General features: G+C 38.2%; 1 protein-coding gene across 1 annotated transcript; it reads left to right on the top strand.

Annotated features, from left to right (window-relative positions):
- Positions 1 to 5,145: 5,145 nt before the first annotated feature.
- Positions 5,146 to 9,641, top strand: LOC100795078 (pentatricopeptide repeat-containing protein At1g03540). The gene has a single exon (XM_014762023.3). The coding sequence runs from the start codon at positions 5,270 to 5,272 to the stop codon at positions 7,103 to 7,105; it is 1,836 nt and encodes a 611-aa protein (XP_014617509.1). The 5' UTR covers positions 5,146 to 5,269; the 3' UTR covers positions 7,106 to 9,641.
- Positions 9,642 to 24,086: the final 14,445 nt, after the last annotated feature.

The raw sequence follows: 24,086 nt of genomic DNA, 5'->3' as shown, positions 1-24,086 counted from the left end.
CCAAGATCATCAACATTGTTTTCATCCGATGATCAACGTCTACGGTACCTTTCTCAGTTTTCTTCTAGAATAATCTTAGATCCTAAGTACTTAGACGTAGAGTTCTTTAATGATGAAACGTTTGATTGCTATCAAATGTTTCAAAATTCTGGTCTTGTTGATTTCATGTCATTAAAATTGCCATATTATCCTGAACTTGTTAAGGTCTTCTACTGCAATTTAAAAATTCAGGATGGTATTATTATGTTTGAGGTGCATGGTACTTCTATGGTCATTGATCAGTCACTTTTCTTTTCTTTGACTCATTTACCCAGTCAAGGTGCACCTTTTGAGGGCACCATTGTTGATGACTGGAAATTCGATTATTCAAGTCATGATGCTCGTCGCATGGTCTGCAATGATCAAGCTGAAATGACCGGTAGATTGCTGGCCGGGTCATTAACTTTTGATAATCGCATCATGCATTATATCATTGTTAGAATTTTGCTTCCTCGATCTTCAAATTTAGCACAAGCCTCTGAGGAGGATTTGATTCTTATGTGGGCTTTTCTTACCGGTCGTCAGATCGACTAGGCCCATTTGGTTCGGTACCGAATGCATAAGGCATTACGGGCCAATGCACCTCTTCCTTATCCACATGTGATTACTCTGTTTTTGGGTCATTTTCAAATTCCGCTTGATGATGAACCCTTTGTTCAAGTCAAGCGTTCCTTTGCAATTGGTGCTGGTGCAGTGACCTCCTTTGGGTATCGTAAAGATCGAAATGGACAATGGCTGAAGAAGGATGCACTCCCTCCTCAAGATGAACGTACTCCTTCACCTCCCCCTCAACGTGAAGATTCCGCACTCATGAATGAAGTCCTCTCCAAATTACGGGGTCTTCGTTCTTATGTTGGTGACCGCTTCGACTCGTTAGACTCACGCTTTGCCGGTATGGACATTCGCCTTACACAGCTTGAAGAGGATGTCGGATACATTCGTCAGAGTTTTGATCTTCCTCCACCACCTCCATCTTCTTAGATTTTAGTTTCTGACTATATGTCTTTTTATAAGCCGTGTATTTTGGCTTTTAGTTTCTTAGACTTTACATTATTATGCTAAGTACTTTGCTTATTTATCTTTTGGTTTTTAAATTTCAGTCTTGGATATTTTGTGGTTGTTGACATTTTATGTTATTTGAATTCTGGTTTGATTATTTCTTGTTTGTGAGTTTGGCTTATTGTGTTTAATACTCTGATATTTATATCTTGCTACTCCATTGTTATATTTGTGTTGATTTCCGAGTTCTTTGGCTTTTTGATGTTGCCAAAGGGGGATAAAAGGTTGCTTAACAAACTTAGAAATCAAGTGATCATGTATTCCGAAATATAGGGGGAGTAAACGCATGCACATTTTATCTATATACAATTGTTTGTTGCTTGCTTGAATCTTGATTTCAGGTATTGTATTGTCATCATCAAAAAGGGGGAGATTGTAGATGCAATTGGCTTTGATGTTTTGATGATGATCATGATGATGTGTTGCAATTGATGCAAATGGGCTTTTCAGGATTAAAATTCAAGACAATACTTCAAGATTACAAGTCACAACATCAAGATGATCACTAGAATATTAGGAAGGGAATTCCTAATTGAATTAGCAAAGGTTTGGCCAAGTGATTTAAATTAAAAAGTGTTTCTCAAAGGTTTTACTCTCTGGTAATCGATTACCAGAGGATGTAATCGATTACCAGTGGCCAAATACGTTTTATAACAGCTACAAAAATTTGAATTTGAAATTTTAGACTGTGTAATCGATTACACAATTTTGGTAATCGATTACCAGCAGTTAGTAAACGTTTTAATTCAAATTTTAAAAGCTGTAATCGATTACACAATTACTGTAATCGATTACCAGACAGGATTTTCAGAAAAATAATTTCAAGAGTCACAACTTTTCAAAGGCTTTATTCATGACCACCAATGGTCTATATATATGTGACTTAAACACGAAATTGCTTAGAGATTTTCAGAACAACAAAGTGTTTATCCTCTCAAAGAGCAAATTCATTTTATCCTCTTAAGAATTCCTTGGCCAATTCAATTGCAATTCATTAAGGAATTATTTGAGTGCTCAATCTGTAAAATCCATCTCTTTCTAGAGAGATTTGTTCTTCTTCTTCTTCTCATTCTCTAAGGGATTAAGAGACTGTGAGTCTCTTGTTGTAAAGGATCTCTAAACACAAAGGAAGGATTGTCCTTGTGTGTTTAGAACTTGTAAAAGGAATTTACAAGATAGTGGAACTCTCAAGCGGGTTGCTTGGGGACTGGACGTAGGCACAAGGGTGTGGCCGAACCAGTATAAAACTGAGTTTGCATTTTCTCTTCCCTTAATCTCCTTTATTTATTATTGCTTTATATTCATATTCAAATTGTTTCATTTGAATTAATATTTAAGAAGATTGTCATTAAGGGAATTCATAACTTGAGTAAAAAGTGAAATAAATTTTTAATTAGGGGAAACAGTTTGGAATATCTTAATTCAACCCCCCCCTTCTTAAGATATCTGAGGCCACTTGTCTAACATACGGTAGCCATAGCAGAGCCGAAACCGTCTTAAAATTGTTGGAACAATAGTTTATGGCAAACCGAAAAAATTATTGGCTGAGTCGCGGATAATGTCGCTTTCTTTAAGACGTTTCGTGGCACTGCCAAAAATTGTGCAAGCTGACTATCAACCACAAAGTCCCCAGGATAAAACAGCCCAGATCACTGTATAAGATTCCTACTACACTGATGGAACCTTTCTAGAATTACACTCTCTTGTATGACTTGAAAAGTCACTCTAAAGTCACCCGAAAATATGACTTGAAAATTCACTCTAATAACCAACCGAAAATATGACTAGAAAAGTCACTCTTATAGCTAACCGAAAATATGACTAGAAAAGTCACTCTAATAGCCAACCAAAAAATATGACTTGAAAAGTCACTCTTATAGCCAACCGAAAATATGACTTGAAAATTCACTATTATAGCCAACCAAAAAATATAGAGCGACAGAAAGAAAAAAGGAGAAGTTTGCCGGAAATGCATCGGCTGAAATATGAGAGGGAGAAAGAAAAGTTGAGGAAATGCTTCTCAACTGGGGCAAGACAAAATGAAGAAATGAGCTCTCTATATATAGGGAGTGAAACACTATTCAAGTGTTTATTTTGAGCGATGTGAGACTTAAAGCCTTTTTTTTTCCTTTTTTTTCTTCAAACTTTCATCCTTTATTTTTAAAGGAACTGTAACATGAGAAATGAATTATGCAAGTTCAATAGAAATTCTAAATTTTATCTTTATTTAAAAAAACACTTGACTTAAAGGTAAAGACTTTTTGAAGAATAAACAAAAAGCTAAAAATTTATCACAAGTGTGAGGTAGTACACATTATAAAATCATTTAATTATTTTAATAGTATATATGTTGGATTATAAACAAAACAATGCTGACAAAATAAATGTTGCTTTTTCAACAAAACCAATAGTACTTTTAGGAATAAAAAGTAATAAAACGAACACAAAAGTACAAAATAGAAATCACATAGTGACCCTTAATAGACGTGCTATCAAACATGTCATAAGCAAAATATGACATTGAAGAATTCAAGTAAAGATATTTTGTTTTTTATTTGCGTTAATTTGATTATGTTTGTATTTTGCCTTTAATATGAATTCTCATTTTGCATGCCTACCAAATTAAAAACCACAGTCAGAACAGCTTTCATGTTGCACCATTAAGAAAGTTTTCACTCTTCTGGTTCTAGCCAGATTTTAGAGAAGGATAATTTTTTTTAAAAAGCCGAAGAGAACAAAGATCATTTTATTGATCAATGCAAGGTTCATTTAATCATTTTTTCAATATGTATCTGTATATGATTTAGGGACCTTGCAAGGTCCATTTTCCATTATTTGATGCCAAATGATACTACTCAGTATGAGAGTGTGAGTACAAATTTCAGTGCTTCAATTTTAGATTCATAATTGTGCAAACTATCACATTCTTAAACTGCATTAGTGTTCGTTTAATTTTTTTTAATTACTTTATCTTTTTCACAGCAATCAATATCTGCAACACTAGATCATCATCCCGTTGTCAATGTTCCTCTTACAACAACAAAGCAAAAGAGTCACCTCAACTTACTTGCAAGACATATAAATACTCTTTGAGAAGTCTGTATTTTAACGTTACTGTATTCTAACTGTGGTCCATGAAATGTTACTGTATTTTAACGTTTATTATTAGTTAACTTATAATAAATCAATTGAAAATAAATTAGAATATTTAATCATTTTTTGAAGCAGATTAACTCAACCTGGGAAAATAAATCCAGTTTAATATTACATTGACATAGAAGAATAATTAATCACCTTTTAAAATAAAATATAATATAAATATAGCACTTTATAAAAGATCATGTCAATTTTAATTAGTAACAAGACAAACAAAGTTTAACTGAAGCTTAGTTTATTCCCCTTCGAAAATGCTTACATAACTCAAGGAACAAAACCGTACCTTACAAAACTTAAGTGCTTTATTAAGACTTACAAAACTCATTTCAGTTAGAGTCTGTTAATCAAGGTATTTATCCTAGCTAATTACTTTGTTGTAGTAAAATCTTCTCTCATCTGTGTCTAATACCCTGATTCTTCCAAGGTAAAAGATGGTGATGAAGATACAAACAAGTCAAATGCAACGTATTATGCAGCAAAAACGAGTATTTATTTTTAATTTTAAACCTCTGTCGAGAGCATTGATCGGATAAATTTCAATCATGCCAAATAAACTTGATTTAATATTATGAAGATTCATACTTTATTTAGTATTTAGTTTTGAACTTTTAGCAATCATGCTTTATAGTTGAATTTTATTATCTTTCTATGTCCTTTTATGTTCATGATTTTGCAACCCATACTTTATAGTTGTAGCTTTGATGTGTTTACACTGTTGAATTTTGTATTTTTCCGCTTTTATTTTATTTGCCATGTCTATTTCTTTATTTTTCAGCTTTATTAATTAATTAATTTATTTTTGCTTCTATTAACAACCAAATAATAAAATAAAAAAACCCCACGCCAGTGGGTATGCATGGCCCCCCTTACTAGTTCTTTTCCTATTTTCAGGACCAAAAAAGAATTATCCGTCAAAACAAACGTTCCTTTAATATCTTTGCTATTTATTTTTTTCAAGTCGAGTAGTGTCGTGTCGTGGGTAGTGAGTAGTGTCGTGTTCCGGCAAGCACATCGCATGAAGAGCCTCCATTTAAAGAGCCGCTTCAGCATCTTCACCTCCACGGTGGTTCCCTCCCGCACCGAATCCCAGATACTCCACCACTGCAAACTCGGCGCGCTCCCCAAAGCCCTAATCCTCCTCAAAGCCCAGGCTCAAGCCCAAGCCCTCAAGCCCGTCGTCTACGCCTCCCTCCTCCAAGCCTGCAGGAAAGCCCACTCCTTCCCCCTCGGCACCCACCTCCACGCCCACGTCCTCAAGTCGGGCTTCCTCGCCGACCGCTTCGTCGCCAACAGCCTCCTCAGCCTATACTCCAAACTCTCCCCACACTTCTCCCAGGCCCGCGCCCTCTTCGACGCGCTTCCATTCAAAGACGTCATTGCATGGACTTCAATCATCTCCGGCCACGTCCAGAAAGCCCAGCCCAAGACCGCCGTACACCTCTTCCTCCAAATGCTGGGCCAAGCCATCGAGCCCAACGCCTTCACTCTCTCATCCATCCTCAAAGCCTGCTCTCAGCTCGAAAACTTACACCTTGGTAAAACCCTCCACGCCGTCGTTTTCATACGCGGCTTCCACTCGAATAATAATGTTGTAGCGTGTGCGTTGATCGACATGTACGGGAGGTCGCGCGTGGTTGACGACGCGCGGAAGGTGTTTGACGAATTGCCCGAACCGGATTACGTGTGCTGGACGGCGGTTATCTCGACGTTGGCGCGCAATGACAGGTTTAGGGAGGCTGTGCGGGTGTTTTTTGCAATGCATGACGGGGGTTTGGGGTTGGAGGTTGACGGGTTCACGTTTGGGACGTTGTTGAATGCTTGTGGGAACTTGGGGTGGTTGAGGATGGGGAGGGAGGTGCATGGGAAGGTTGTGACATTGGGGATGAAGGGGAATGTGTTTGTGGAGAGTAGTTTGTTGGATATGTATGGGAAGTGTGGTGAGGTTGGGTGTGCGAGGGTTGTGTTTGATGGGTTGGAGGAGAAGAATGAGGTGGCGTTGACGGCTATGCTTGGGGTGTATTGTCACAATGGGGAGTGTGGGAGTGTGCTTGGGTTAGTTAGGGAGTGGCGGTCGATGGTGGATGTTTATAGTTTCGGGACGATTATTCGTGCGTGCTCGGGGCTGGCTGCGGTGAGGCAGGGGAATGAGGTGCATTGCCAGTATGTGAGGAGGGGTGGGTGGAGGGATGTGGTGGTGGAGTCGGCTTTGGTTGATTTGTACGCCAAGTGTGGGAGTGTGGATTTCGCATATAGGTTGTTTTCGAGGATGGAGGCGAGGAATTTGATCACGTGGAACGCAATGATTGGGGGGTTTGCACAGAACGGGAGAGGACAAGAGGGGGTGGAGTTGTTTGAGGAGATGGTGAAGGAGGGGGTGAGGCCGGACTGGATCAGTTTTGTGAATGTTCTTTTTGCGTGTAGTCATAATGGTTTGGTTGATCAGGGGAGGAGGTATTTTGATTTGATGAGGAGGGAGTATGGGATTAGACCTGGGGTGGTGCATTACACTTGCATGATTGATATTCTGGGAAGGGCTGAGTTGATAGAGGAGGCTGAGAGTTTGTTGGAGAGTGCTGATTGCAGGTATGATCATTCGCGTTGGGCGGTTCTGCTTGGAGCCTGCACTAAGTGTTCAGACTATGTCACAGCTGAACGCATTGCGAAAAAGATGATTCAGTTGGAGCCCGACTTCCACCTGAGTTATGTTCTGCTTGGTAACATTTATAGAGCGGTTGGCAAGTGGAATGAGGCTCTGGAGATCAGGAAGTTGATGGAGGAAAGAGGGGTTAAGAAGGTGCCGGGCAAGAGCTGGATTGAGAGTGAGAAGCAAAAGGGTTCTCCTGGATTTTGATTTGGCCAATATAAGCAGTGTTCCAAGCATGGGAGAAGCTGTGTGATAAAAATTGGCAGGTTGAGTTTGTTGACTACAGATTGACTGATAAATGCACTTTCATCTTGATTCTTGAACACCTGGTTTATCCCAGGTGGCATGGAAGGTTATGAACTAATGTTTACCTTTTAGGCTGAGCTAACTCCTTAACTAGTGCAAACATCAGCTTTATCCAAATATTCTATGGTGGTGCTCTAAATGAAGAGATTTTTTTTTGTCATCTGACAGACACTGTATTTAACAATCAATACTTTCACTTGGGAACTGACCAGAAAGAAGTCTGAATGCAGCATCAAATGAATTTTCTTGTCTGGTTGGAGGGATCAACATGTTAAAGCTGCAGACATTATCTACTGCTGCAATCAAATCAATAAAGATTAAAGACTAAAGATTGAACTAGATAAATAGTTTGTTGGTGGAGCTGCATGGTCTCATGAGTCATGAGTCAACTAGGATGGCCTGCTATTGAAGGGCTAATGATGTTAATAATTTCCCTTGCTGGTTCTTCAAGCAGTAATGGGTGCAAATTCTTTACAATGCAAGCAAACTGAGTTTTGTTCTAGCTTGCATACGAGGGGTGATCTTTTAGACTGTTTGGTGATGCAAAGAAGTGAATAGCCGTACATGAATCAGTCACAGGATCCATAAAACAGAGATGGACAAGTTACATATAAAGATACTTCTATGCTCAGATCAAGGGAAAGAAAAAACGATAGAATTGTTAGTAGAGAGAAGTGAACAAAGTTGTATCAACTCAGAAATGGAATTTTAGTGATGCAAAAGCAACCAAATGTTAGTTTCAAATGAAGCCAAGCATGTGATTCAAAGCATTGAATGAAACAATGGAAATTTTAGGATTTGAATTCAGTGACATTGGTGACTTTTCCTTATTTTGAACCATTAGATTAATTTAATGGTCTAGATTTACTCAATGTGAAGTTACACGCACAATGCACGAAACATGTTTTTTTTTTTTCATAGCCCATATTCCCTTATTTATAAACTCTTACATTATTATCAGTTTCTAGCCCTACTTTTGGTTATTGTGTTATTACTCATTTTGAGTTGAGGTTATGGAGATATTGATCTTTGATCATCTGGGAGCTAATAGAAGGAACATAGTGGAATTGTAGAAACTAATCAAGTTGTGATTGAATTTGTCTTTCCTGCCGTTGGTCATATTCATGATGATAGGCCTGCAGTCATAAAATTTCATGATATCCCTGAAGATACATTTATTTAATGAATGAATAAATGGCGGTTTTGGAGGAACTAGCAAATATCTTCGTTGTTATTTTCTCTTCCCCTGTCTAGATTTTATTTATCTGCATAATCTATGACCATGGGATAATAAACTTTCATAGTTAGCAAACTTCATTATGTCAAAATTATGAATACATAATTATGGGCTTGTAACTGTCTTGGGTTGTTGCTTTTTATTCCTGCTGTGCTCTTGGGTTAACATACATACTTCTACAACTTTATAGAATGCCATTTCATGTGAGAATCTTTTAAGGGATGTAGGTATCGATTGAAGATGTTTGTGTTGTTAAAACTGATCATCTTTTAGTCATGTGAGAAGTACTATGAGTGAACATGTGGATTGTAGTTGTTTCTTGTTTGTCTATGTGTCCTTGTTTCTAGCTTGTATTGAGCTAATAGTCCATTTGTGCAAAAGAAGTCCTTGTTTTATCGTGAAGGTGAAGGTGAGTTCATATGCTTTGGTGTTTGTGTTGTCAATATTTATGCTTGGATTGATGAAAGTGAAGCAATGCTATTCCTTCACATTCATGTTTCCTTCTCCTATGAACATAGTACAATTTTACGAGTTAACACTCAATTTTGACAACCTTGGCTTCATTGGAATAGTAGGATGTTGTCTTTGAAGTAATGAATTCAACTTTGAGATCACCTGGCTTGATGGGAAATTGCTTTAGATCCCACATTTTGATATTTCTTTCCACGTTTCCTCGTGTGTATAGCTGTTCAAAAGCTTACAGATAAAGCTTATTATAATTTCTGTTTGTAAAATAATTGTAATTAGAAGATATTATCACAAATAGAGTTGTGAGCAATATCGAACATTTTGATATTTCTAAGCAGTGAAGGCTGCTGATACTAAAACTGAGCACTTGCTTCCCTAAATAAAACCCAAACTTTAATAATCTCTTTTATGACTGATTCCTCTCCTTTTGTATGCCATATTTTTGGCTAAAAAGTTCTACTGCATAGCCGGAAGACCTGCAACGTGGTGTGGAGTAGCTATCCATACTCTCTTGTGTCACTGATGTCCTCAACAGTTGTTCATTCCAACCAGCTGCCAAGTGTTAGAAAGGAGGGGCTTGTGCAGGGTGCTAAAGATTGATTTGATTTTCAAACTTGCAAGTAGGGCATTTATTTACTTAGCCATCTTACAGAATGAAGATTATAATGGAGTAAAGCAGCTCCATTACATTTGTTTTCCTTTGATGTTTACTGATTTCTCTGTTTTATTTTAGTTTTTTGATAGGTACTGATATTATCGAACTTATCTGAGATAATTCAAAGAACAAAGTTGTGATTACAATTTTAAGAAAGAAAACTATCAGCCATCTAAATATTCCCCCTCTACTCACCCATACTGCCCTTATTAGTATCTTACCAACAATATTAATCTTAATTTTCTCACCAAAAAAGATATTAATATGAATTTGATGTCAACTAAATTCTTTTCCCAAATGAGCATTCCCCATTACTAACACGGTAACACGTTCCATCAAAAAACACAGTAACACGTTAAATAAATAAAGAGTAAACATTGAGCTAGACAGATAGCTTGTTGGTGGAGCTGCATGGTCTCGTGACTAGGATGGCCTGCTATTGAAGGGCTAGTGTTGTTAACAATTTCCCTTGCTGGTTCTTCATGCAGTAGTGGGTGCAAATTATTTACAATGCAAGCAAACTGAGTTTTGTTCTTGCTTGCATATGAGGGGTGATCTTTTAGGACGAAGGCTAGCGTGCACAAGTCTTGCAAGTCTGGCACCGTGCTCAAGTTTTTAGGAGTCGTTGGATTTAACAAAAAATTGAATGGCTGGTATTTTTTTTGAGTTAGATGATTTTTACACAATATGTGAAAGTTATTAATACACGTGTAAAAGAAAAGAACCATTTTAGCAAGTATGTGGCTCCCCTTCGTCGGAGCGAACCTCGTCACGTCGTTAGTGGCGTCGCGGATCAGATCAACGGGCGACCTTTATCTTCTTCTCCGTCATCACTGTCAATGATTTCTCTAAAAGCGGCAAAACAAAACAAAGGATTCCATCGCCGTCGCCTCCTTCGCCGGTGAAGGCCTTACCGTCTCTGCCACTGACGAAGGTGCTGAGAGTGTCTAAGGTGGTGATGGAGAGCCACGTACTTGGCCAAACAACTCATTTTCTTTTACATGTGTATTATTTTTTTTAAAAAAAACTTTTACATATTTATAAAATAATCTAATTAAAAATACCAGCAATTGAATTTTTAATTAATATATCAAACGGTTCCTAAAAACTTTGGCACGATGTAAACTTCATTACTAGAAAAAGGGCTTTTTACGACGGTTAATAAGTGCTTGTAACGACAGTTTTAAACCGTCGTTGTATATAACGTTGTTAAAATCAAATTGCTTTTTACGACTGTCGCAACCTACCCTTCGGCGGGAGGGCGACGCGAGGGCTCACAGGTGCGTCTTCCAAGAAAGGAAAATGTGCGGAGTCGCCACCAACGTTTATTCGAGGAAAACGTTGGAAAAACTAGGAGAGACGTGGTCTACGAACTTTAAGTGTGAAAGGTTCGAGAATTGTATTTACGCACGGGGAAGGTATTAGCACCCCACGCGTCCGTCACAAAGGACAACAGCCTTTAATCGAGTGTGTAAAAGATGACTTTAAATTGTTTTATTTCCCCTTTTTTACGTTTTTATGTCTTTTTATGCCTTTTTGTATTTTTTATCTTTTTGTGGTCGGCAAGGGTGTTTCCCTTGCTCCTACATATTTTTCAATTGTGATAAGGAAATCAGACCTACGTAGTTCTTTGAAAAAGGGCGAATCAAGTGATTCTTTTTACTTGGAAGGGGGTCATTTAAGACGTTGGACCTTAAAATGATCAATTTTACTTGGTGAGAAAGCTAAGGCGTTGGACCTCTAACCATCTCACGAGGTTGACAAAAGCGGGGCTTTTGCTCCTACGTATCTTCCATCGAAGAGGAAATCAGATCTACGTAGTTCTCGCAAAAGACAGTAAAGTGATGTGTTGATTTTTTGCTTTTGAACGGTCCATGTTAACCGATAAAAGCAAAGAGGACCGTTTAAGGCATTGGACCTTAAAACAGTTTTTTTATTTTTGCGGACAAAACTTGATTTGTGAGTTGATTTTGACCTTAGTTTCACTTTGGTTATTAGTCAATTCATTCAAGGAAACTTTCAAAGAAAAATGTCTGATTGATTTTTTTGATTATTTTATTCGAAGATATTTTGATTATTTTATTATTATTTTTCAGGATATTTTGATTATTTTATTATTATTTTGCCTTTTTTTTGGTTTAACCGTGGTTACAACGTGAACGATCGGTTAGATTTTGTTTTAACAGTGATTAAACGAGATTACAACACAAATGATCGGTTAAAATTCATTTTATCATTTATTAGGTGAGAAAACGGTTTAAATAAACGGTTAAAGCACGTTAAAAACGGAATAAAAGAAAACTAAAAGTAAACGAAATTAAAGTGAAAGTACACAAAACAAGAAATGAATTGAAAGTCTCAGATTCGAAAACTTACCCGTTGAAGAACGAAGAACGGTGAAGAATGACGAAGAATGATGAAGAATTCCACAGAATCGCTTACGGAAGCATTACGGAAGCACTTCGACTCAATTTTTTTTCACGAAAACGTGTTTTTTCCCCAAAATAGCTGAAACGCATAGCCAAGGGGTCTTGAACATTTTGAAACAGCTCCCCCTCCCCTATTTATAGGAAAAAAGGGAGGTGCTTGCCGCCCAGAGACTTAACGAAGAAGATTTCTAAGCGCACCCAAAATACTAAGTTCACCCCTCTTTTTGTATTTTACGAAAAAGTTACGGAAGCCTTACGGAAGTGTTTCGGATTTGATTTCCATCTTTTTTCTCTTCCCTTTCACCAATGTTAAGTGGAATATGCTTACCCAAGGTTTTCGGAAATTTTACGGAAGCCCCGAAAACCATTTTTCAAAAAAGTGGAGGAGCTTGCCTCCCAGTTGCTTCCTCCTTAAGCAACCCAACTTCCAAAATGTTCTAGAAGGGCCTAGACTCGAATTGCTATTTACACCCCTATCTTGATAAGTTCACACCACCTTTCGTAATTTACGGAAAAGTTGCAAAAGCCTTACGGAAGCATATATGACTTAACTTTCATCTTTTTTTCTCTTCCCTTTCACCAATTTTAAGTGGAATATGCTTACCCAAGGTTTTCGGAAATTTTACAGAAGCATTACGGAAGTCACGGAAGCCCCGAAAACCATTTTTCAAAAACGTGGAGGAGCTTGCCGCGCAGTTGCTTCCTCCTTAAGCAACCCAACTTCCAAAATGTTCTGAAAGGGCCTAGATTCAAATTGGTATTTACACCCCTATCTTGACAAGTTCACCCCCCTTCTTTGCTGATTCTTTTTCCGTAACGTTATGGAACCTTACGGATTACATAACGATACTTGTTTTCTTTCCGTAATGTCACAAAACTTTACGGATTATGAAACCACCCCCTCTTCGGCTTCTGGAATGTTACGAAACTTTACGGATTGCGCAATAATGTTTCCTTTCGACTCCCGACATGTCGTGGATTTTCACGGATTGCTTGACGATGGGTGTCAAGTTCCTCGAAGCGGTCAAGCGAAGGTTGCATGCCATAAAAAAATTGTCCCCGGACGAAATTAGGGTATGACAGATGCCCCTCTTTACTTACCTTTTATCGGAGATAGGAGGAAAGTAAAGATAAGACACTGATTTCGTCCGTCTTAGCCTTTTCCGTAATTAATTTATGATGATTCCTGAAGGCCATCCTTTGCCCATCATGGGGATTTAATTGATCTCAATCACAATAGTTCTAACCAAAACAATTTGAAATAATTGACTCCCGTCTCTCCTTCTTCTTTCTCTGCACAACATAAAACAAAACAAACAAAAAAATAACATAATATACACGTATACACATGTTTGGTGAAGGAACCGATTAGGAGAATAACAAAAACCGTATTTTCCCCTCACCCGAGGCTCCGTACTTGATAACGGAGGACGCATGAACAACGCTAGGCAATCAATTCATGGGACTTCGGACTCGATGATGGAGGATGCACTAACAGCGCTAGGCAATCAATTCGTGGGGCTCCGGACTCGATGGTGGAGGATGCATGAATGATAATCAATTCATGGGGCTCCGAATAAGACTTGATGATGGAGGATGCACAAACAGCACTAGGCAATCAATTCGTGGGGCTCCGGACTCGATGGTGGAGGATGCATGAATGACAATCAATTCATAGGGCTCTGAATAAGATTTGATGGTGGAGGATGCACGAACAGTGCTAGGCAATCAATTTGTGGGGCTCCGAACTCGATGGTGGAGGGTGCATGAATGACAATCAATTCATGGGGCTCCGAATAAGATTTGATGGTGGAGGATGCACGAACAGCGCTAGGCAATCAATTCGTGGGGCTCCAGACTCAAATTTGATGGTGGAGGATGCACGAACAACACTAGGCAATCAATTCGTGGGGCTCCGGACTCAATGGTGGAGGATGCATGAATGGCAATCAATTCATGAGTGATGCAAGCTCCATTGGAGCTTGTAGGCCTAGGATCTTCTTCATCAATGGATTCCTTTGCTTCTTGGAAGATAAATGGCAGCGGAATGGAGAAGGAAGAGAGAGAGGAGACGCCACTTCAAGGAGAAGATGAGTCTAGAAGAAGCTCACCACCATAGGAGGCCATGGATAAGAGCTTGGAGGAAGAAGGAGATGAATGAAGGGAGAGGGAGAGAAGAGCACGAAATTTTGTGCTCAAAAGGAGCTCTGAAATCTGAAGTTAATATTCAAATGATCAAAGTTGAAAAAAATGCACACACATGATCTCTATTTATAGCCTAAGTGTCACACAAAATTGGAGGGAAATTCAAATTTCACTTGAATTTGAAATTGAATTTGTGGAGCCAAACTTTGGAGCCAAAATTTCACTAATTATGATTAGTGAATTTTAGTTATGGTTCAGCCCACTAATCCAAGATCAATTTCAAGATTCTCCACTAAGTGTGCTTAGGTGTCATGAGGCATGAAAAGCATGAAGGACATGCACAAAGTGTGACTATATGATGTGGCAATGGGGTGTAGTAAGCAAATGCTCACCTCCCCCTCTAAAATTTAATTGGATTGGGCTTCTACCAATTCAATTAAATTTATTTCCAACCACACACATCAAATATCCACTTAGTGCATGTGAAATTACAAAACTACCCCTAATACAAAAACTAGTCTAGGTGCCCTAAAATACAAGGGCTGAAAAATCCTATATTTCTAGGGTACCCTACCTACATTATGGAGCCCTAAATACAAGGCCCAAAAATAATGAAACCTTAATCTAATATTTACAAAGATAAGTGGGCTCGTACTTAGCCCATGGGCCCGAAATCTACCCTAAGGCTCATAAGAACCCTAGGGCCTTCTCTTGCATCTCTGGCCCAATCTACTTGGAGTTTTCTATCCAATGCCCTTCCGGGGTAGGATTGCATCATTCCCTCCCCCTTGAAAAGGATTTGACCTCAAATCCCGAGGTTCTTGAAACTCTGGGCTTTTTTCCTCAACACCTGTAAAAAGAACAAAAACATATGTATTAGTGGTGTTTAGTATGTTGAAGTAAGGTAAGGTCTGAAAACTCATTTCCTGGGCATCTTCCCATGAAGGAACATGGTTCCTCACCAACTCAATGAGTGGTGCTACAAGTATAGAAAAATATGGGGCAAACCTTTTGTAAAAGTTTGTTAAGTCTTGGAAGCCCCAAAGTTTTCTTACACTTGGTGGAGCGGGCCACTCAGGAATGACCTTTATTCTCTTAGGGTTCATGGGAACCCCATGATCATAATTTAAAAAATTAAGAAAAGTAAAGCAATAGAACATACCTTTTTCTGTATTTTCATGTTGATTATTCCTACCAAAAAGTATGACAAACCTAAGGTGTCCCATATGAGTGCCTAAGTTTGTATTGAAACTAAAAATAAGAACAAACCTACCTAATGAGTCCCTATGTACACAAATCATGAAGATGTTGGGTGCACGAGTGATTTTACAAAAGAGTGTTCCACCACCCAAAACATTCATCACACCACCTATTTTAGGGATTTGGTGCCTAATAATACCTATTTTGGGCACCAACAAAGCACAAGGATTTAATCTCTTGCGAACCAAACCCTCATCCAACAACTCCTTTACTTGAGGAATAAACTCAAGCCTAAGAGATGTGGCAATGCTAACAAGTGTCTTTTTACAACGGAGAAAATGTGGAGGTTGTCTAAGAAGGGAAATTTCTTTAATATTTGTCTTTATTTCAAAATGTCTTTCCTTCTTAGCTAACCTCTTGGAGGAGACACTTACCTCCTTACACTCCTCCTTAACCATTAAAGGTTGTCCTTCTTCTTGGAGGTAGATCTCTTCACTAGATTCTTCCCCTTTTGCTTCTTCACTTTTACCAGAGGAAGGTGAAGTAGTAGCCTCATCTTGGCTACTATAAATGTCTTGGCCCCTCATAATCATGGTTTTCTTGGTGGGGCATTGAGAAGTAATGTGTCCTCTTCCAAGACATTTAAAGCACTTCATAGAGCTAGTCTTCTCTTGCATACTAGCCTTAAGGGGTTGCTTTTCTATTGTCTTCCCCTTATCATCTTTGGGCTTAGAAGGTCTCACCCCTAAGATTCCTTGACCTTGGTCTTTCTTTGGATAAGAGTGAGAGCCATAAGATTTTGAAGTAGACTTCCTTTTAAGTTGTTGTTCTACCCTTATTTCCCAATCTAAATTAGCCTCTACATTGTCCTTCCCATGGAAGTATGGGAGTTTAATGTTAACCTCTTGAGGCTTTCTTTCATTTTCTATCCTATGGGAGTGAGGTCTAAGATGTGACCTATGCCTTCCTTCATAATAGTCACGAAGTTCTTCACTTAGGCTCTTGCAAGAGTTATGACTACTATAGGAGACATGTTTTTCTCTTTTCATTTCTTTCATTATTTTTCTTCTTTCTTCCTCTCTTATTTTCTTTCTTTCATCTTGACTTATTTCTTCCACTCTTTTTTTACCTTTTTCTTTTCTCTCTTGTTTTTCTTTCCACAACTTAAGGGATCTCAACTCATCTAATATCTTATACAAGGGGTCCTTAGGAGTAGAACCCTCACCATTAACACTAGATGAAGAATGAAGACTCATGTTGGTTCCTAAGTTATGGTTCTTTCTTGTTGGGGTTTTGAAAACAAAAGGTAAAATAAACTATGGTTGAAACTAGCCAAAATAAACACTAAAAGAGGTGTGAAAGATAAGGTAAAAACTAATTGGTAAAAGGCAAGCTATCTAGGCGGTTTGACAATGGAGGGTAAAGGAAATAAGCTATGAAAATAAGCAAGAAATTAAAGTGCAAGAAATGCAAACTAGGCGGATCCTAAGAGTGTTTGGATGACCTCATTTAAGGTTCCCAACAAAACACTCACTATCCTAAGGGGAAATTGCCTAAAATTATTACACACAAATGGAAGTAGGGTGACCTAGCGGAGGCTCCCAACTTACTTCCAATGAAAGGCCTTTTTGTTACAAAATTTGAAAGCAAAGCAAATTGCCAATTACAAAATTACAAAGAAAAAAGTCCTCAATTGTGGTGGCTATTCTCTCTTTAGTGTTTCACTCAATTTGGAGTGCTTCTTAGTCCAATAGCTCTTAAGGTGGTTGGCCCCTTGCTTCTTGACACAAATTCTTCAAGATATGGCACCAATCCTCCTTTCCAATTCCCTATATGGCAACTCACAAGCAAGGAAACAAAGAGACAAGCAATAACCAAAGACCAAAAAAAATGAAATGAAAGATAAACCAATAGAGTTTTAACAAGACAAATTTCCAAGGATTATTCAACAATTAAAGCAATGGAAAGCACAAAAAGCAAGCTAGGACTCAAAGAGAAACCTAGGATGGCTCTAGAGTAGAGTAGAAAAACTCTAAAAAAAAAAGACTCAAGAAACCTCTAGTTTTGGCACTTGTTTTCACAATAATTTTCAATTGAAATTTCATAACTAGGATTGGTATAAAATAGGCACCAATTATAGAACAAATTTTGAGCCAAAACAACAAGCACACTTTCCTTTCACTTTTGTTTTTTTTTCCTGGACACTGATTTTTCTGCCAACTTGTGAGATTTTTCTTATTTTTTCCTTTAATCCAAATTGCTTGGTTCTTTTTTTATAATTTTTTTCCAGATGTCTAGAAAATTCAGTAAAATTTTAAGCTCAAAAAACGTAGTTACCAATTCCCAGTAATTTATACAAGTTCGTATGTTCAAGCTGCCAGCACCAGCGATTTCAACCTAGAAATCAAGAGTAGTGTTTATGTTGCTTAAGGCTTGGATAGTTACAATTTGTGTTTGCTTATGCTCAATTATCTTGAATAACACAATTCAAGAGAGCTTAAGACTTATTTGATTCACAAATCCAGCCACAACTCAGCACCACAACTCAACTTCATCATAGGCATCATGTAGGAAACTTAGAAAACAAAAAAAAAGTTCAAGAACAAGACTACTTCTAGGAATTGATTTAGAACATGTTATGAACTAAATAACATGCATGAATTAGACTCAAAATTAAAAAGATAGGCTAAGAATGACAAGAATACATGAACAAATGTATCTAGAATTCAATCAACAAAATAAAAATTCAACACAAACTTAGAACATAATGTGACAATTACTATGACTAAACATGACTCTAAGACAACATGGATTAAGTGATTTACACTTAGATTTTTGTGTTTTTTTTTCTAATCAATATTTTGGAAGAAAAATTTAGATCTAAGGTTCAGCACAAGAATATTATGAATGAAAAATGATAGAACCTAAAATCAACACAAAAACAAGATTCAAGAGTAGATCTACAAAATTTGAACCATAGAAATGCAAGAACAAGTGTAGATCTAAGATTTAATCGGTTTATTGTTTTTTGAATCTACTCTAAACAGCAGCAATCCACAAGACAATGGAGGATATACATGGAGAATAAGATGAAGAACAAGGAATTAAAGAGAATTCATTGAACAAAAAGATAGAGGAAGCAAAAGAACATCACCTAGATGAAGATGCTCTGATACCACATGATGCAAGCTCCATTGGAGCTTGTAGGCCTAGGATCTTCTTCATCAATGGATTCCTTTGCTTCTTGGAAGATAAATGGCAGCGGAATGGAGAAGGAAGAGAGAGAGGAGACGCCACTTCAAGGAGAAGATGAGTCTAGAAGAAGCTCACCACCATAGGAGGCCATGGATAAGAGCTTGGAGGAAGAAGGAGATGAATGAAGGGAGAGGGAGAGAAGAGCACGAAATTTTGTGCTCAAAAGGAGCTCTGAAATCTGAAGTTAATATTCAAATGATCAAAGTTGAAAAAAATGCACACACATGATCTCTATTTATAGCCTAAGTGTCACACAAAATTGGAGGGAAATTCAAATTTCACTTGAATTTGAAATTGAATTTGTGGAGCCAAACTTTGGAGCCAAAATTTCACTAATTATGATTAGTGAATTTTAGTTATGGTTCAGCCCACTAATCCAAGATCAATTTCAAGATTCTCCACTAAGTGTGCTTAGGTGTCATGAGGCATGAAAAGCATGAAGGACATGCACAAAGTGTGACTATATGATGTGGCAATGGGGTGTAGTAAGCAAATGCTCACCTCCCCCTCTAAAATTTAATTGGATTGGGCTTCTACCAATTCAATTAAATTTATTTCCAACCACACACATCAAATATCCACTTAGTGCATGTGAAATTACAAAACTACCCCTAATACAAAAACTAGTCTAGGTGCCCTAAAATACAAGGGCTGAAAAATCCTATATTTCTAGGGTACCCTACCTACATTATGGAGCCCTAAATACAAGGCCCAAAAATAATGAAACCTTAATCTAATATTTACAAAGATAAGTGGGCTCGTACTTAGCCCATAGGCCCGAAATCTACCCTAAGGCTCATAAGAACCCTAGGGCCTTCTCTTGCATCTCTGGCCCAATCTACTTGGAGTTTTCTATCCAATGCCCTTCCGGGGTAGGATTGCATCAATGAGGATCTGAATAAGATTTGATGATGGAGGATGCATGAATAGCAATCAATTCATGGGGCTCCGAATAAGATTTGATGGTGGAGGATGCACGAACAGCGCTAGGCAATCAATTCGTGCGGCTCCGAATAAGATTTGATTTTAGGACCGAATGGTCCACCGGGTTCTTTCACCTAAAAGGCGAACATGCTTTAGCAAGGAAAAATAAATCATTCACGAGAGCACCATATTTTAGAGAAACAATATGCTTAGGCCAAAATAGTTTTCCTTGTAACCGAAAATGAAGGGTAGGATGTCAACGTTTAGCTTTTAAATGAACATTCAAGGGAAACGTCAGGTCAAACTGAAACTGGGAATAAAATCACTCATAGTGTACAAAAACTCACACAGGTAAGTGTTTTACCCTAATTCCAAACCATAGTTGCACCATGACTTTATTTTGCACATGATTTCCTATCAAACCAAAAGATTACACACGCGATCACGGATCAATAGGATTTTCTTGAGGGTAATGTTTTTGGAGAGGAAGCTAGGTGTTTCGGTCTTTTCCTCTTTGTTTATGTGGGGCGGGACATCGCCAGTCGGGAGCGACCTTGAATGGCAATTTCAAAGGAAGAACCACTTCAAAAATGGGTTTTCCCTTTGCCGGCGGTCATTTACCTCTTTGAAAATTTATCTGGTCTGAAGATCTTCTGTTCTCTTTCCTGGTTTCCTTTATTGATCGAGAATTATTCTGTTTTCCTCTGATCTTTTCCTTTTTACTTTCTTCCGATCTTCGATCGGGAATCCTTCTTTTCCTTTTCTTTTCTTTCTTTTCATTTCTTCCTTTTCTTTCTTTTCATTTCTTTCTTCTTTTTTTTTTTTATCTTTGATTGGGAATTCGGGTTTTAGCATGCGTTATTCGCTCTCCCTTGAGGAGATTCTGCTATCCTCTTCTTCGGGGGAAAGGATGAGGATTCTCTTCATGGGCCAAGGTTTAAGGTATCTTAAGGTTGTGTCTTAACATGGTCTTTTCCTCGTGCGTGCCCGATTTTGATATTTGGGGCAAAACAAATTCATGTGTCAGGGTGTCGGTTTCGGGTTAAACTCCCATATTATTCCCACGAGGCACGCGTAACAATGATGATTTGGAAACAACTCGCAAAATTAGTCATGCATACAGCTAGGTGGGTACTCAAACATCCAGCTTATGGCATTATGATACTAAGGCTTGGGATTTACGCAAGTAGACCCAACATTTCCAAATTATGTTCTTTCATTCGAGGTCTTTTTTTCTCTTTTGTTTTTGTTTCATTTTTTCTTATGCATGTTTGCAAAAAACTATACATCCATCGCTATCTTTGAGAAAAGCTTTTTTTCTCTATACACCTACGTTCCTATACACGAAAAAAACCTTTTTTCTCTATATACACACGCATTGAAAAACTCTTTTTCTCTATACCGACATGGTCTATATAAAATCTATATTCATTTTCAAAGATTTATTTTCCCCTTTTCAATATACACTCGTTGTTTATATAAAAATTTCCTTTATATACACTCATTGCTCATATACAAGAATTTCTTTTCACACATTGTTTATATACAAAAATTTCTTTTCTTTTCTTCATATACAGATATGACATTTGTTCACAATGTCTCTTTCTTTCTCTATTATTGGCGTTATTACGACGTTTGTTCAATTTATTTTAGGATGACGTTCCTAAACGAAAACTCTACATGGTTCCGGAATTTCAACAAATATCATCGACAATAACGAAATAAGCACTAATGCAACAATCCAAACAAAATGTATGCACAAAACAAATGATAGTCGAAAAAAACAACAAAAACAAACTTTAGTCCCTCAAGTCATAGAAACAAGATAACATACAAATGATAAATGATGAAACATAAAAAATGAAAAGAATACGAATCTGGGGATCCCACAGTCATGTGGCTCCGCTCCCTCCCAAGAAATCGAACAAGTCAGTTATATCGTCGTCCATGCGGGGTTCATCCATCCCACTGGGGGATCCTACAGGCTCCTCCCCGACCTGGGCATCGGGCCAGTCTCCAGGCCTCCCTATGCGCTAGCAATTTTCTCGCCTCCCTAGCTTCACGGGTTAGTGCTTGACAGAGGTAGTTTGCGCGGAAGATGACGTAAATCTCCACGTGTCAATGGGCTTGTTGGCCGCGATTGACAAAGGATGCAGAAGACGATGTTAGTCTCTGCATGCTATCAGGCGTTGAGTCTTACAGATAGCAAAAGAACATTTGCGGGTTACCGTCGGGTGTCCCCGCATGCCACCGGACTCTTGGGTCACGGTAACAAAAGGTGGGGTGGTCGACAAAAGCAGGGCTTTTGCTCTTACGTATCCTCAATTTGTGATGAGAAACTCAGACCTACGTAGTTCTTGATAACTGTGAGACTAAAATAGTCTCGGTGTTTTCTTCACTAAAATGCGAACATGCTTTAGTAAAGAAATAAAACTTCCAACTGATCAGAGCAACATATGATTTTTGATGAAAAACAATGTGTCTATCAGGGAAGGAGAGTATGCTGGTGAAATTTTCTCATAACCATGAATGAGACCTTGGATGTTAGCATTTCGTTTCTAAATGACCATTTAGAGGAAACACTGGGTCCAACGAAAATAGAAGAAAATCACTCAAAGTGTATCAATCTCACACAGGTAAGTGTTTTATCCTATTTTCGAATCATAGATATGTCATGACTTGACTTTGCAAATCATTTCCTATCAAATCAAAGATTACATGCGTGATCATGAATCAATAGGACTTCTTCTTGGGAATGGGGTTTTTTTTTTGTGGGAATTTTGGCTTTGAGTGTTCTTGGCCTTTCCTTTTCTGTTTTTGTTTAGTGTGAGGTGAACAAGTCACCGACGCACATGATTTTGGTTGGCAATCAAAGGGAGAGGACCACTTTAGGTCGTGGTTTCCTTTCTTTTTCTTGTTTACTTGGTGACAATTCTGTATTGTTCAGATATTGTCTGGTCCAAAGACCTTTCTGCATATTTCTTTTGTTTTCTTCCGATGTTTGATCGAGAACTTTCTTTCTTTTTTGCTTTCTCCCACTCTTTGATTGGGAATTTTCTTTCTTTTTTGTTTGCTTTCTCCCACTCTTTGATTGGAAATTTTCTTTCTTTTTTTTGCTTTCTCCCACTCTTTGATTGGAAATTTTCCTTTTTTTTTGTTTTCTTCCGAGGGCTAGGATTGACATTCTCACCCTGGGTCAAGGTTTATGATAAGTTGGGATTTTGGCTCAAGGCTTGTAGAACGGCTGGTCATGATATATGTTAGGGTTTGGCCAGCGGTTCGGGGATAAAGGAATGTCCCACATTATTTCCATGACACACATGCAACAATGATGATTAGAAAATTTTATGCAAAACTGGTCATGCATGCACCCATGTGGACACTCAAGCATCAAGTTTTTATGGTCATTTGACACTAGGGCTCAGGATTCATTTTCCCTATTTAAGTCAATCCAGTGTTTCTAAAATATGTTCTTTTTATCAAATCATGCATTCATCTGAGTCCATTTTGGGCGTTCGGGAAAATTTTCACAATATTCACCCTTCAGGTGTATACACATTTTTTCAAAAACTGGTTATGATCAGTGAAATTATTTTCAAAGAAAAGCTGGAAGTTATTTCTTTTCAAAAGCATGTTGGCTTTTCAGTCGAAAGATATATTTTTTGTTCTTGTTTGCTTTTTTTTTGAGGTATTTTGCTACCTAAACATATGTATATTTTTGTGTGGTATTTTTGCTATATACATGGATATCCAAGGTATCTTGCTACCTAAACATACATATATATGTTTTGTGAGGTATTTTGCTATATACATGCATATCCAAGGTATCTTGCTACCTAAACACACACACACACACACACACACACACACACACACACACACACACACACATATATGTTTAGGTAGCAAGATACCTTAGATATGCATGTATGTAGCAAAAAGATACCTCACAATATATATATATATATATATATATATATATATATATATATATATATTTTGTGAGGTATGACTACCTTCTGAGCTTGCGCTTGTTTTATTTAAATTCCTAGGATCATGAGCAACTAGGTGTGTCCTACTATGACTTGAGAAACAAAAGGTGATCAAATAACAAGTAGAAATTTAAAAGGTACTAGGTTGCCTCCTAGTAGCGCTTCTTTAACGTCTTGAGCTAGACGCGTGATGACTTGTCGGTCACGGACCTAGTACTTTGCTTACCTTTGGCTTTGGGCTTGGTCGCCTGCTGGTCGGCCACGGGTTGTAGGCAACGCTCTAACCTTTTTGTGGATGAGTTGAGGTGAACTCTAGAGGTAGTGGCAATGCGTTTGTTGCCCGCTGTCGGCCATCCCTAGGCTGCTGTGATGTCTCGCCCTGCGCCTGCCTGGGGGCGCAATACTTCTTGATGAAAGCCTGGTTAATAGGGGGCCTGATGAACTTGCTGGGGGCGACGGGCACTCCGTAGAACTGACAAAGGTCCGTAATCAGAGCTGGAAACCCTAGGACCCTGTCGGACTTCTTCGGGTCCACTGGGTGTCTTGCGGGCGCGATCCCTGCAAACAATAGATGACA

Source organism: Glycine max, chromosome 9 (genome assembly GCF_000004515.6).
Source record: "Glycine max cultivar Williams 82 chromosome 9, Glycine_max_v4.0, whole genome shotgun sequence".
In the NCBI taxonomy this organism is placed as follows: Eukaryota; Viridiplantae; Streptophyta; class Magnoliopsida; order Fabales; family Fabaceae; genus Glycine; species Glycine max.
Note: the sequence above shows the minus strand (reverse complement) of the source record. Positions and strands in the feature narration are given on the sequence as shown.